The sequence below is a fragment of the Mustelus asterias genome, chromosome 22 (genome assembly GCF_964213995.1).
Source record: "Mustelus asterias chromosome 22, sMusAst1.hap1.1, whole genome shotgun sequence".
Taxonomy (NCBI): domain Eukaryota; kingdom Metazoa; phylum Chordata; class Chondrichthyes; order Carcharhiniformes; family Triakidae; genus Mustelus; species Mustelus asterias.
This window is the reverse complement of record NC_135822.1, coordinates 34349020-34364084: the sequence shown is the minus strand read 5'-3', so window position 1 is coordinate 34364084 and position 15065 is coordinate 34349020. Positions and strand designations below refer to the sequence as shown.

Genomic DNA, 15065 nt, shown 5'->3' with positions numbered 1-15065 from the left:
TAAGGGCAAGGTGTTCTACTGAAATCACAGCATGGACTAAGCCGGTGTGAACAATCGACTTTGTCAAATTATACTGTGGCTGTTTTTTTTTACCAGATTAGATCAGTGGTCGGCCTTGTACATTGTCAGCAATACACTAATACCTTGTCATTTTCACCTTCTGCTTAAAACACACACAAAACAGAATAGCCAAGTAAGTGAAGGATGCCCATCACTTTGTTAAGCACCATTTCTCACTATCCGCTCACTGATCCACACAGTCTTAATGCAACTAAATGTTATCAATCGCATTGAATCTTTGAAATGTGACCATCCCATGGTACAAATGGGCGGGCAATGTGGCAACATTTTAATCTAGGGATTTGGCAGAAACGAGGAAAAACAACCCTTTATATAACAATTTCCGGGACATCCCAAAGCACTTTACATCCAATGATTTGATTTGATTTGATTTATTGTCACAGGTATTGGGATACTGTGAAAAGTGCTGTTTCTTGAATGCTATATAGACCATAAGACATAGGAGCAGAATTAGGCCACTCGGCCCATCAAGTCTGCTCCACCAATCATGGCTGATATTTTTCTCATCCCCATTCTCCTGTCTTTTCCCCATAACCTCTGACAAAACATACCATTCATAGAGTACATAGGGGAAAAGAGAAGGAGAGGGTACTGAATTTAGCGTTGCAGTCACAGATAGGATGAAGAGAAAGATCAGCTTAATACGAGGTAGATCCATTCAAAAGTCTGATGGCAGCAGGGAAGAAGCTGTTCTTGAGTCGGTTGGTACGTAACCTCAGACTTTTGTATCTTTCTCCCAATGGAGGAAAAGGGAAGAGAGTATGTCCAGGGTGCGTGGGGTCCTTGACTATGCTGGCTGCTTTCCCGAGGCAGCAGGAAGTGTAGATAGAGTCAATGGATGGGAGGCAGGTTTGCGTAATGGACTGGGCTATGTCCATGACCCTTGGTAGTTTCTTGCAGACTTGGTCAGAGCAGGGGCCATACCAAGCTGTGATACATCCAGAAAGGCTGCTTTCTATGGTGCATCTGTAAAAGTTGGAGAGAGTCGTAGCGGACATGCTGAATTTCCTTAGAATTCTGAGAAAGTAGAGGCGTTGGTGGGCTTTCTTACCTATAGATTCTTTTGAAGTGTAGACGCTGTTGTAGCGCAGGAAATGCTGTAGCCAAATTGTGCACAGCAGGATTCCACAAACACCCATCCTCCAATGGCCGGGTAATGGGCGGGAATTTCTGCTCCCACCATGTTTTGCGGGGGCAGAGGTAGCCCGCCATTGGCCAGCAGCAGGATCTTACAATCCCGCCGTTATCAACGGGGTTTCCTGTTGCAACCCTCACCGGCAGGAAGCCCACGGGACCAGAAGATCCTGCCGACGTGAACAGCCTGAAAATTCCTGCCAAGGTTTTTTATGATGTTGAACAATGGACTAAGACAGGTCAGGACTCCGAGGATAACTACCCTGCTCTTCCTGGGCATACTGCCATGCAATCTCTCACATCCACCCGAGATGGCAAACAAAGAAACGGTGTTGCTCTCTTAAGAGCATACATGTTAAGCTGAAAATCATGGGAAAGGTTTGTTCTGAGCTTTCTGATACAAAAAGAGTTCTTTTTAAATAAGGTTATGATGCCGCAAAACATGAAATCTTCCCCTTTCCACGGCGCTAAATTAGAAATATAAAAATCTCCCCATGGTTATTTAAAGCATTTGCATTAAACACTAACATTATGGCAACCCAAAGTGAAAAGTAACATTCGGCTCATCTCCAAGGCACTGCCATATTTTGCAACATTGCATTTGTTAATTAACATTCTCGCCAGTGGTCAGTAGGTTAAGTAATTGTCAATTAGTCAACCGTGCAAAACAATAATGTATGCACCTCTACATTCCAGCATGCTATCCATTTATCTCTTTAACAAATGCAACACTATTGATTTGCTGTCACTTTTATCGAATAGTTTATATTGTCACTGGGCAATGCCATGTAGAATGAAGCATCCATTGCTCAGAAGGGCAGCAAGTTATTAAGTCTCAATAGCGGAAGTCTGGAACTAAAACATTTAAAAAAACCGCATTTCTGCAGAAGTTGTTCGTGTTAAAATGACCATCTTGTACCAACACATCCATGGGATCACTGAATTCATCACCAAAGATATCCACACTTGGAAGTTTTGGATGATGATGTTGGCAGAGAAATGAATAAGACATACGTTTTCTTTTTGCAATTTTAGCAAAGGTTTCAGACTATTGTAACTTGTCATGGACCCCACCTTCCCCTCCCCGCAGCCCATGGACACAGAACCCCCAGCACTGCCCTCATGGACTGACCCTGGTGCCCATGGACCCATCCTTGCACTGCCACCCAGCATTGCCATCTTCAACCCTGATGAATCATAGAGTTCCTACACTGCAGAAGGAGGCCATTCGGCCCATTGAGTCCGCATCGACAACAATGCCACCCAGACTCAAAACTTTGAGTGGGTGGGTGGGAAACTTCCTCTCCCAGTTCTGACGGGTGGGAATGGCGGAGTGGGTGGAGAATCAAGTGGAAGATCCAAAATGCCATTTATTCCGGTGGGATTTCTCCACTCGATTGTCCCCCCCAACCACACCAATCACCATCCCTTCCCCCCAACCTGCCAATAATATAACAGGGATCCCATCATACAATGTATTATAATGGGGTCCTTGTCATTGTAAGATAATCGGCGGGCCTCCCCGCTGTGACATGCACCCCCACATAGAAAAGACCCCACCCCCAAGCAGCATGACGTCACATTTGCGTGGCTTACACCAGATTTTTAAAAATTGTGAATTGGCAGTCAGAACTCGTCATAGGCGCAGAGTTGAGTAATGCCCCCTCCGGAGGGGGAGGTGGGGGGGGGGGGGGGGCGGAGGGATGGCAGACTGTTGGCAAGATGTTGTGGGTTCCATGTCTGTCGGTGCAGAGGGGGGAATGGTCTGCGTCCTTGGCGGGTGGAGGTGAATGGGAGAAATTGGTTCTGTGCTGTAGGGAGGGGGTGGGTATTCCGTGGAGGGTGTGGTGGGGGGGGTGTGGGGGCAGGGGGCATTCCTGTTTCCTCTTATGTTTACTTATTGTTCTGAGATTGGGCCAGATTTTAAAAATGGAACCCATCTCCTTAATTTTTATTTTGTCTAGAAGTGTTTTAAAATATGGCGAGGAAAGCCAGCAATCCAACCAGCAGGCCGCACTCCACTTTTTACATCCGGGTGACAGTTAGCCAAAAACAGGATAAAATTCTAACAACACAGTGATTAGCTCTGATGCCTCACAGCTCCAGGGACCCAGGTTTGATTCCGGTCTCGGGTGACTTTCAGTGTGGAGTTTGCACATTCTCCCCGTGTCTGCGTGGATTTCCTCCGGGTGCTCTGGTTTCCTCCCACACTCCAAAGATGTGCAAATTAGTTGGGTTGGCCATGTTAAATTGCCCCTTAGTGTCCAAACATGTATAGGTTGGGTGGATTGGCCATGGTAAATTGCCTCTTCAGGGTGAATTTTTCCATTCCTCCTGTCACGGAAATCAGAGCAGGCGAGGGGAGGAACAAGGAAAGGTTGGTTGACCTTAGTTTTGGGGTGAAGCAGCCGGAAAATCCAGGCCTTAATTTCTGAAGATGTGTACGTAAAGCGGATCAGCCATGGTAAGTGAGCAGGGTGACAGGGATAGGGCAGGGAGATGAGCCTGGATACAATACTCTTCGGAGAACCATTGCAGACACGATGGACCGAATGGCCTCCTTCTGCATTCTATGGTGCTAACCGTTACTTCTATGTCTCTCTTCATATGTTAAATGTATCTCCTTTCCTGCAAAGGACACATGTTGTTTCAAATATATTGGTGCTCATATTTCTCGCTTGTGAGCTTCAAGCAAGAAGTAAACAACTCGAGAAAACAGATGAACAATCTTTGATTAACAGCAGAATGGACCTAGGGCACAACATGCACTTCATACATTACAGTTTCAGCAAAACCTGTGTCAGCATATTGAATGAAAAAGCACACTTAACCAAACAAATGAAGGATTCTTGATTGCTGACTGCGACGTTTTGGGGGCAGGTGGAAAAGGTTTGTGCAATGTCATGTACCATAGCATTCCATGCCAAGATTCTGCACGATAGCATTGCAGAATTGAACGTGCATCCTTTTTCATTTGCTTAATTTGGTCCGAGCCTGTGCATAACTTACCAATCATGGAAAAGATTTTGATTTGATTTATTATTGTCACATGTATTAGTGTACAGCGAAAAGTATTCAATTAATTGTGTGACCCTGGTCTGCTTCCATTGTTTTATGTCAGTCTAAGAAAGCATAATAACTATGGAAGAAAAAGAATGAAGTGTAGCGGAAATAAAGGGGTTGTAGCTGGCATTGCAAAAAGGAAGATTGTTGTAGATGATCCAGCAACTCACCTTGGCCAACCCTGGTTTCTGCAGGTGACACATTTCCCAGCTTCCTCCGGTTGTCTCCTTTCCCGAAACTTGTTGGTCTTCCAGCAACTAGGAGTTGTCCCCGACTGAGTGTTGCAGACTGGCACATTCCAAAGCTGAGGGACGCACTTGGGGAAGGTCGCTGCCGCAGAGGGACAATGGGGGTAGGTCGCTGTCTGAGATCTTTTAACCACAGTGAATGGAGAGGAGCAGAACCCCCTCAGGCCAAATGACTCACTGAATATGACATATATCTCAGCTGTACTGAAGCACCTCGGAGTGCAACTTTTTCTACGTAGACAACCTTTAAAATTAGCTTGCAACAGTTGTAAGACCATTGTAAAATATCTGAAATGTTTCCTATACTGTACTGAAGCATCTCAGAGTGTTACTTGATGTATGTAAAGAGCCTGGATATTATTGTTTTTTGTGTGATGGTCATTTTGGAATGTTTGTAACGTTCTCACAGATTTACGAATGAAGTATATTTTTGGGAAAAAAAAAATTCTCCTCTCCTTTTCTTGAAGTGCTAACTCTAGTTAGGGTAGAGTCCCAAAGGGAGATAGAGTCATAAAATCCTACAGTGCAGAAGGAGGCCATTCAGCCCATCGAGTCTACACCAACCACAATCCCCACCCAATGCCTATCCCCACAACCCCATGCATTTACCCTAACTAGTCCCCCTGACACTCAGGGGCAATTTAGCATAGTCAATCCACCTAACCGGCATATCTTTGGAATGCGGGAGGAAACCGGAGCACGCAGAGGAAACCAACGCAGACATGAGGAGAACGTGCAGACTCCACACAGACCCAAGCCGGGAATCGAACCCGGGTCCCTGGCGCTGAGGCAGCAGTGCTAACCACTGTGCCACAGATAGCAGCCCTAGTGACTATAACATGAGCATGAACCGTGAAGAGGATCCGATAGCTGCTGCTGAGACTGCAGAAGCCACTATCCTGTCTGCCTTTGCTAACCATGAATGTTCCGGAAGGATTTGGCAGATGAGACCAAGGCCAGGAGCTGGCGAGCTGATCATTTTCCTTTTCCTAGCCCAGGGATACAGAATCCAAATATAGAATCCCAGCCAGAGCTCTAAGAATGAAGCCTGCAACTGTACAGCACTTTTTATTGATCACCACAAAGGGCTTTGCATTTGCAATAAACCCAATAGGGAACTGTAGTTGCAAGGATGTGGTATTTGATTTGAGTTGGATATTAAAGGATTTGAATAAGTAAAAGCGAAAATAAATCCAGTATTGATTATCGAACTTTCCTATGAGTAACTGCAGGAGATATTTATTGTGAGGTCATCGTGCCAATGACTTCATCACCAATGATTCCTGATCTGTGCGGTTAACTCACCTTGACCAAATGCTAGTCATTGTTCCACAATCTGAGGTACATTCACAAAATTTAGATATGTTATTCTCCAAATTATAGCCAATAAAGGACGAGTGAAATCTTTAGCCATCCAATGAATGCTTACAATTGTTCTTTCCTAAGTTTAAGTTTATTTATTAGTGTCACATGTAGGCCTATATTAACACTGCAATGAAGTTACTGTGAAAATCCTCTTGTCGCCACACTCCGACGTCTGTTCGGGAGAATTCAGCACAACCAATGCACCGAACCAGCACGTCTTTCAGACTGTGGGAGGAAACCGGAGCACCCGGAAGAAACCCAGACAGACACAGGGAGAATGTGCAAACTCCACACAGACAGTAATCCAAGCAGGGAATCAAACCCAGGTCCCTGGCACAGTGAGGCAGCAGTGCTAACCGCTGTGCCACCATGCCACCCACAGATATCAGTGCTAACACTGAGTTTAAGACCAATTCAAGATACTGTGTAAGTCTATGATTTGTCGCACATCTACATTAGTCCACATAAGGTCATCAGACTAACAGGGGATGAATATGGAAGGGTAAATTTTCCAAGGCTGCATTCCTGGCACATAACCTCATTACATAAGATTAAAGAGGAATCGTCTTACTTTTCACCTGTGCAAGCATTCAGCGATGCTCCACAACTCCTGGGGAGCCTCGCAAGATCCTCTCATCTCCTTAAGCATTTGGAACTGTGACTGGCTATAATGCCCGTGTACTTGTGTATCCAAGCCTGTGCTCTCTATATGGTGGCAATGAGCACTTTGCTTGTCCTGCCCATGCTGTCAGTTAAGTGCGATGGATAAACCCAATAATGACAGCTATCATTCAGTTAACGGGGGCAAATTCAGAGTAATAACCTTGTTATAACTTTAAAAAGACAGGCCGGAAGTTTCCGGCCATATCCTGGCTGTATTAGGGCAAATCCAGGGAGTGTGGGCTGCAGCAGGAGAGGAATGAATGGAAAGGGTTAAACCATCAGCTTGACTGCAGTATCCACACTCACTGTGGGCAGACATGACAAATTATCACATCCCAGACAGCACTGACGCAGTTGCACCCCAGGTGCGATCTTTCCGAGGCTACAGCAACAGTAAGAGAATCGATACCACTTAACCAGACTCCACAACGTCTAGAGGAGCCATTGTGCCTCTGGAAACTCATCAAATATCAGGGAGATGGAGGACAATTAACACACCTTCAAAATTGGCTTGACAAACACAACGCTTTGATATTGTAAACAGGTAGACAGGATATGTCCAGAAAATGATTAAAGTTAAAGCACACAGGACAATGGATCCACATAATGTGATCAGAACTGAACTGCAACAAATTCAAAGTAACAATATGATGACCTAATGTAAATGTAACACTTTGTAATGTAAAAAAAAGGGTACAAGAAAGTGTAAGAACATTTGAGGAGCAGAGTAGCTCGGAAGCAAGCTGGAATTATAACTCCGAGTTCTGCTCTCCCTCATGCATGTTGAATAAAAGCCATTTTTGTTGAAATTTGATATGATCTCAAAAGACTCAGTTTGTTTATTCCCTCCAACATGACAAAGGGGTGGAGCTGGAAACTGCGGCGAGTTGTTCGAAGGGCCATTGACTTTGGTGGGAAACGAAAATGTCACCGGTGGGAAGGGCCACCCAAAGTTATAACATTCTGAAGTAACTCCATACGATGACGGTAAGTATGCTGCATGGTTTTTGACCATTAGGTAACATTGGGATGGCCTCTACCCCTCCCCAGGCACTGGTAAAATACCAGTGGTGATGCGTGTGGTTCTTAATTGGCCACTTAATTAGCTCAATAATCCTCTGGGCAGGAGGCATCTCCTGTACCTGCCCCGGTACTGGTAAAATGGCATTGACGATGGCAGTGCAGTAGGCACTGCACTCTCCACACATTACCTCACCATAATAATGGGCCATCCCCAACCTCTCAGCCCACCTCCAGAGGACTGGCTAAAATCCAACTCTTAGGATCAAGAACCTGGTCCTTGCCTAACAGCTCAGGTAGTTAAGCAAATCAATAATTTGGCCATTGAAACTGGAGAAATTAGTAGTCAGCACAGGCTCAGCCAGGGTGTTGGGAGGAGTGCTACATCAGTACCGGATAAAGAAGAGGAGAATCAGTCGAGTTTCCTTCTCCTGATCAGGTCTTTAGAATTGTGAAGGGATCCTTTACAATAAACGTAGAGGTGTTTCAATTTCTTGGGGAAAACAAAATGAGGGGTCATTAACAGTTGCTAATAAGTTCTATAAGTAACTGAGGAGAAGCTCAGATGGGGGAGGGACTTTCAAAATCATGAGGGGGCTGGACAGAGTAGGTAGAGAGAAACTGTTAAAGCTTGTAGAGGATCAAAAACGAGAGGGCACAGATTTAAAGAGATTTGCAAAAGAAGCAAATGTGATGTGAGAAAATAACATTTTCACACAGCGAGTGGTTGAGGTCTGGAATGCACTGTCTGGAAGTGTGGTGAAGGCAGGTTCAATCGAGGCATTCGAGAGGGCATTAGATGATTATGTGAACATAGGGAAAAGGCAAGGGCACAGCATTAAGCCGTGATGCATGTTTGGAGAGGGGTGCAGACATGATGGGCCAAATGGTCTCCTTCTGCACCATAACAATTCGGTGATAGAGGTGTTCCAGTGGAATCCAAAAAAGCACAATAAGGGTGGGGGGGGCAAAGTAATAGAAGAATATAGTGACAGAGTAAGATGAACTAAGAAGGGAGGGGATTCTGATGGAGTATATACACCAGTATATAGACCTGTTGGGCAAATGGATTGGTTCTGTGCTTTCAATTCAATAAAATTATCCATCCATAACACCCTCAACTAGTCTGTCTACACGCCCTGCCAGGACTAACACAGGAATGACAGACCCCTTGGGGGAGGCTATCAAGTGATAAAAAAATGACTGTACCCCAACAAAGAAGTCAATGCCTTCAGGGAGTGCAAGGAGAGAGGGGGGAGGAAAAGATGGAAGAGGAAAAAAAAAGCAGGAAAAGTCGATAGGGAAAGGAAATGGGACGCTGTCAAGAACCTGCCTTCCAGAATTATGAAGGGGGCTTGATGCCTCAACAAAAGTGTGAAGGGCAGCTGTGTACTTCATGACACAACAGAAGAGGGCGAGTTTGTTAACTGAGCAAATAGCTCCAATTACATTGAAAATAGGGGACAGAGACTGTATAGTCAGCTCCTTCAGCCACACGTGACAGGATGTCCCTGCGTTTTTCCAATGGCATCGAGTCATAGAGATTTATATCATGGAAACAGGCCCTTTCGCTCAACTTGTCCATGCCGCACTTTTCGCACTAAGCTAATCCCAATTGCCTGCATTTGGCCCATATCCCTCTATACCCATCTTACCCATGTAACTGTCTAAATGCTTTTTAAAAGACAAAATTGTACCCGCCTCTACTACTACCTCTGGCAGCTTGTTCCAGACACTCACCACCCTCTGTGTGAAAAAAATGCCCCTCTGGACTCTTTTGTATCTCTTCCCTCTCACTTTAAACCTATGCCCTCTAGTTTTAGACTCCTCTATCATTGAGAAAAGATGTTGACTATCTATCTCATCTATGCCCCTCATTATTTTATGGATCTCTATCAGATCACCCCTAAGCCTCCTACGCTCCAAGGAAAAAAGTCCCAGTCTATCCAGCCTCTCCTTATAACTCAAACCATCAAGTCCCGGTAGCATCCTAGTAAATCTTTTCTGCACTCTTTCTAGTTTAATAATATCCTTTCTATAATAGGGTGACTAGAACTGTACACAGTATTCCAAGTGTGGTCTTACCAATGTCTTGTACAACTTCAACAAGGTGCCCCAACTCCTGTATTCAATGTTCTGACGGATGAAACCAATCATGCTGAATGCCTTCTTCAGCCTCGTCCACCTGTGACTCCACTTTCAAGGAGCTATGAACATGTACCCCTCGATCTCTTTGTTCTGTAACTCCCCAACACCCGACTATTAACTGAGTAAGGCCTGCCCTGGCTTGATCGACCAAAATGTATCACCTCACATTTGTCTAAATTAAACTCCATCTGCCATTCATCAGCCCACTGGCCCAATTGATCAAGATCCCGTTGCAATCCTAGATAACTTTCTTCACTGTCCACTATGCCACCAATCTTGGTGTCATCTGCAAATTTACTAACCATGCCGACTAAATTCTCATCCAAATCATTAATATAAACAACAAGTAACAGTGGACCCAGCACTGATCTCTGAGGCACACCGCTGGTCACAGGCTTCCAGTTTGAAAAAAAAACCCCTCTGCAACCACCCTCTGTCTTCTGATATCAAGCCAATTTTGTATCCAATTGGCTACCTCACCCTGGATCCCGTCAGGTTTAACCTTATGCAACAACCTACCATGCGGTACCTTGTCAAAGGCCTTGCTAAAGTCCATGCAGACAACATCAACTGCACTGCCCTCATCTACCTTCCCCTACTCGCTACACTCCGGCGCCTGTCTGGGTACACTGAGGGAGAATTTAGCATGGCCAATGCACCTAACCAGCATGACTTTTGGACTGTGGGAGGAAACCAGAGCACCCGGAGGAAACCCACACAGACACGGGGAGAACATGCGGACTCCACACAGACAGTGACCCAAGGCCGGGAACCAAACTGGGGTCTCTGGCGCTGTGAGGCAGCAATGCTAACCACTGTGCTGCCCTGTAATTTGAAAGGCAGCTGGTTACAGTGCAGCTCCCTGGAAAACACATTACTTCAAAAGTAGAACTATCTACCAAGCATCGAGAGTCATACCAATTTCAAATGGATATTATTGGTTTTGACTATTTCTTGGTAACAAATTTGCCTCATGCACAGGAAAACCCCTTCTAAAGCTATCCTTTCCTGCTGCTGATTATTTTGGTTATTGTTTGTACATTATGCTTTGTGCTGTATTGCTGCCATACCAAACTATTAACAGTGCCTACTTGTCAATAATTTTGGAATGTTGCATCCCCACCATGGTGTAGGTCGGGGTTTCCCAAAGGATGGGTCGTGACCTCTGTCCACCGAGGCAGCAATGGTGGCCATGAAGCTTGGACTGATTTCTAACAACTGTGAGGGCCCTTTAAATCCTCATGTTCTTTCTTCGATGGGCATGGCCGAATGGACTGTTGTCCAAGGCCTGATTGCTGCCACAAAATAAGTCACTGTATAGGCCGGTGTTCTTTTTCCTTTTAGGAAAGCCTGCTTCTTCTCAATCAGTACCCCCCACAAGTGCTATGGGGCAGGAAAGATGGGGGGAGATGGGGGTAAGCGAATGGGGCACACTGAACTCCATAAGGAAAACCAACCCCCACTTAACAAGAGAAGCTACCCTCCCCCTTCATCACCAACCCTTCCCCCTGCTCAACAACCCTCCAACCCATGAACTTTCACCCTGAAGGAGGGTCACACAAAGTCAGACATTAAAATAAGATCACACTGGGAAAAGGGTGTTGCCGATACCTTTGCTCTTAACATAATATTCAGTTGGTGAGTGTCTTGGCTCAAACTTGTTGGGCGGGATTTTCCAGCCTCGCTCATCCCGAAACCGTGAACTCCCGCCCGAGGTCAACCTTTCCATTGGTTGCCCATCGCCCGCTCCGATTCCCGTGGCGGGCAGGGCGGCAAAATTCCGGATGTTGTTTTAACATCTGTTTCTGGTAGGGAGGGACAGCGTGCCTCTGCCTCAAAGCACGGGATGGATCTCTGAGAGCTTGGCATTCCCAGCGAGAAAGGTGAAATCAGTCAACGCTAATTCAGTCCCAACTCCCTTGATATCCTGGAACCATGCCACCTGAATCAACTCAACCACTAACTGTCCCTTCCCCAAGCTGAGAGGTTTTGTGCCAACGGTGCCCATACATTTTATGTTCTACTTTAACATGACGGCCTTACCGGTTTCCGTTGAACGTGGTTTTATAGACGGTCGTCTGGTGCAGGCCCTGGTCAGCGTAGACTGGCATTGACGCGCGGACGCACTCATGGGAGCACTGGAGAGTCTCGTTGTACGCCGTGAATATGTCCAGGTTGCTCGGTACCCGTGCGGCAGTAAAATCAGTCAGATTTTGGCAACTCTCTTCCTGTTGGTTAATCTTCCGTTGGTGACTATTTCGGTGTCCGTTCCCATTTTCCGCACAGCTGAAAAAACAAACAGGTCTGTTCATCTCCGCAGCACCCAGGTTGAAAATGCACACACAAAGCTTCTCCAGTTCCAAATAAGCTACAGCAGAAAGGAAGGCAAAATACATTTAAAAGAAAAAAAATAAATAAAGATTGATCTGTTCGTTTGGTTAATTTTTTTTTTAAGGTGCAAGTCTCAATCAGGCAGTTCTGGTCACTCAGTCACAGAAGGGGCTTGCTACCCTGAGCAGAACGCAGAAGGAAGCAACCAAGACGATGTTCCAACTCTGGTTGGACACCTTTCCAGGAGCTTTTCTAGAATTTCCTGCCTTCATCTGCCCTGCCTATACTGACATTCCCACCATCGGTTACCCAATATTTCCATTTTTATAGTGCACTGCCATCTTATACCCATCAAAATCGATACTCAATTGGACAATTCTTCACCATTAGTTGTTTTCTCCACCCCCATGCTTTATATCCTTATAACGAGTGAACAAAAGTGTTGTTTTGTTTTGTTTAAGGCCCCTACGATCGTTCTCCTGCTTGGTTTGAGGCAGTGTGACGCAAGTTAACTCGCTAATTCCTAAAAACTCCTAACTTAGTTGCGAAGTTGAACAGTGAGGAAAGTTGAAGCAAAGTTGGGCTTCTTCTCCTGGGGGAGTGGAGGCGGGGGGGGGGGGGGAGATAGACTTCAGGGTGAACATTTCCAGATTGTGACAGGAAGAGACAAGCGTGAGCGAGGTGACATTTTCGGCCAATAGGCAGGAGGTAGGAGTAGGCCTCAGATTAAGGACGATTGTAAAATTGCAGAATTTTTGCAGCTCAGAATGAGACCAGTTGGCCCATCACATCTGCACTGTGCTGTAAAGGTAGGTTACGCAGGAACTTTCTAACGACATTGAAAACACTACAACAACTGTTCATAACTCCATCATGTCACAATACGGAAGTACTGAAGACAATAACAGGACAGGACAATGTTTTATTCAAGACTAAACTAGTTGGAATCTGACAACATGCCATGTCTGTATTTAAGTGTGTATGTGTGTGTGTGTGTGTGTGTGTGTGGAATATATCTTTGGAAGTGGTCTGGGGGGAGAAAGCTAAGGAGGCCCGGATGCATGGCAACTGGAAAAATTGAACCTGGTGGGAAAATCTACAGGCAGAACTCAAAAATGAAGGCTACGAATAAATAACCATGACTTCCTAGGATTTGTTCAGAAGCTTCGGAATGGGAAAAGGGACAAATGAACTCCACTGCAGCTTCTCACCTCCATCCACACTCTGTCACATGCCTACTGATTCTCCTGCATTTGGTCAAAGTCCCACATCTTCAGTGAACTGAATTAACTTGGATCCCTACAGTGCAGAAGGAGGCCATTCAGCCCATCAAGTCTGCCTTACAACAATCCCACCTAGGCCCTATCCCCGTAACCCCACATATTTACCCCGCCTAACCTACACATCCCAGGACACTAAGGGGCAATTTAGCATGGCCAATCCACCTAACCCGCACATCTTTGGAGTGAGAGAGGAAACCGGAGCACCCGGAGGAAACCCACATAGACACAGGGATAACATGCAAACTCCACACAGACAGTCACCCAAGCCGGGAATCGAAGCCAGGTCCCTGGAGCTGTGAGGCAGCAGTGCTAACCACTGTGCCGCCCAACCCTCCCACCTCAATATATTAATGCTGCTGCTTCCGTGTCCACCTGAAGCAGTCGTGACTGTTTGGCGCTAAACTAGAAACCTTCATACGATTGATACCCTCACTCTGCTGTGTTAAACACAACCAACAGGGCTGCTTGAATCTCCGCAGCCTTCCCTAGCTTGTTACCGACCAAACTTAATTACACACACACTGACGTCCTACTTGGGTATTCTGGCGAGTCCTCGCTTTATTGTGGATTTATTTTTCTTGGAGAGATGGACAGCGCATCCCGGGAATGAAAGTCTTTGATTGGAACTGTCGTCGAGAAATAAATCTGATTTGAGGACCGTGAAAGGAGGAATGTAATAAAAAAACAGCAAGTAATAGGGAGAATGTGTATGAATTCTACCTGAAAAAAAACATCGGGAGAAAGTATGTCAAAGCTACTTGACACTCGCCTGTAGATTTCTGACAGGAGCAGATTCTTATTTTAACCGTGTTTCTATTTTTAAATTGGCACCTCAGGTATAAAGCGCGTGACTGAAAATTCTGACAGGTAGGAGCGAGCCAGGGTTGGCCACAATTTCATTGCTTTCCCTGCAAGTTATTTCTACCATCTGTGTCGAAATATTCAGCGTCCCAAATCCAAACCTTCTTAACATCAAACCACAACCTGCTCTATTCCTCTTATGTTCCCAAAGCAACCAATTGTCCTAATTTTGTCTCTGTTTTTTGGACGCTGACGATTCCATCATTCCCACTTAATCCATCCCTGAGACCAATTCTTCCTTTCTTCCCTTAGAATCATAGAATCCTGAGAGTGCAGAAGGAGGCCATTCAGCCCATTGAGCCTGCACCAACCACGATCCTACCCAGGCCCTATCACCGTAACCTCATGTATTGACCCTCCTGGTCCCCCTGACACTAAGGGGCAATTTAGCATGGCCAATCAACCTAACCCTCACATCTTTGGGGTGTGGGAGGAAACCAGAGCACCCGGAGGAAACCCAAGCAGACACGGGGAGAATGTGCAAACTCCACACAGACAGTGACCCGAGGCCAGAATTGAACCTGGGTCCCTGGCGCTGTGAGGCAGCAGAGCTAACCATTGTGCCGCCCACTACCATTTTTTTTCGTCCTGTGCCACCATTTCTTTCATCTTTTGATCACTCCTGCCCTATCACAGACTTTACCCCTCCCACATCCCCCCTCCCCCACCTCACCTCTCCCTCCTCAGTAGCTGCTGCAAACCATGTGCCATCTCTTAACTCTATCCGGTTCAGACATGAGGTCCGTGGCCTGAATTGTTGGCCTGGATTGTCATGGAGTCGGGTGGGATCTGCTGAGGAGTTAACTCGGATCCCGGAGTCCCACCCCATTCGCGGCGTTTTCGATATTGACAGCTGCGTGGCAGATGG

The 15065-nt window shown here is 45.9% G+C and overlaps 1 protein-coding gene across 1 annotated transcript in view; it reads right to left on the bottom strand.

The window, feature by feature from the left end:
• Positions 1-15065, bottom strand: part of ajap1 (adherens junctions associated protein 1) — a 127431-nt gene that overhangs the window by 41598 nt on the left and 70768 nt on the right. The window contains exon 4 of the mRNA XM_078239716.1: positions 11766-12008. Within this exon, the coding sequence (XP_078095842.1) occupies positions 11766-12008 (243 nt within the window). The remainder of the gene's footprint in view (positions 1-11765; positions 12009-15065) is intronic.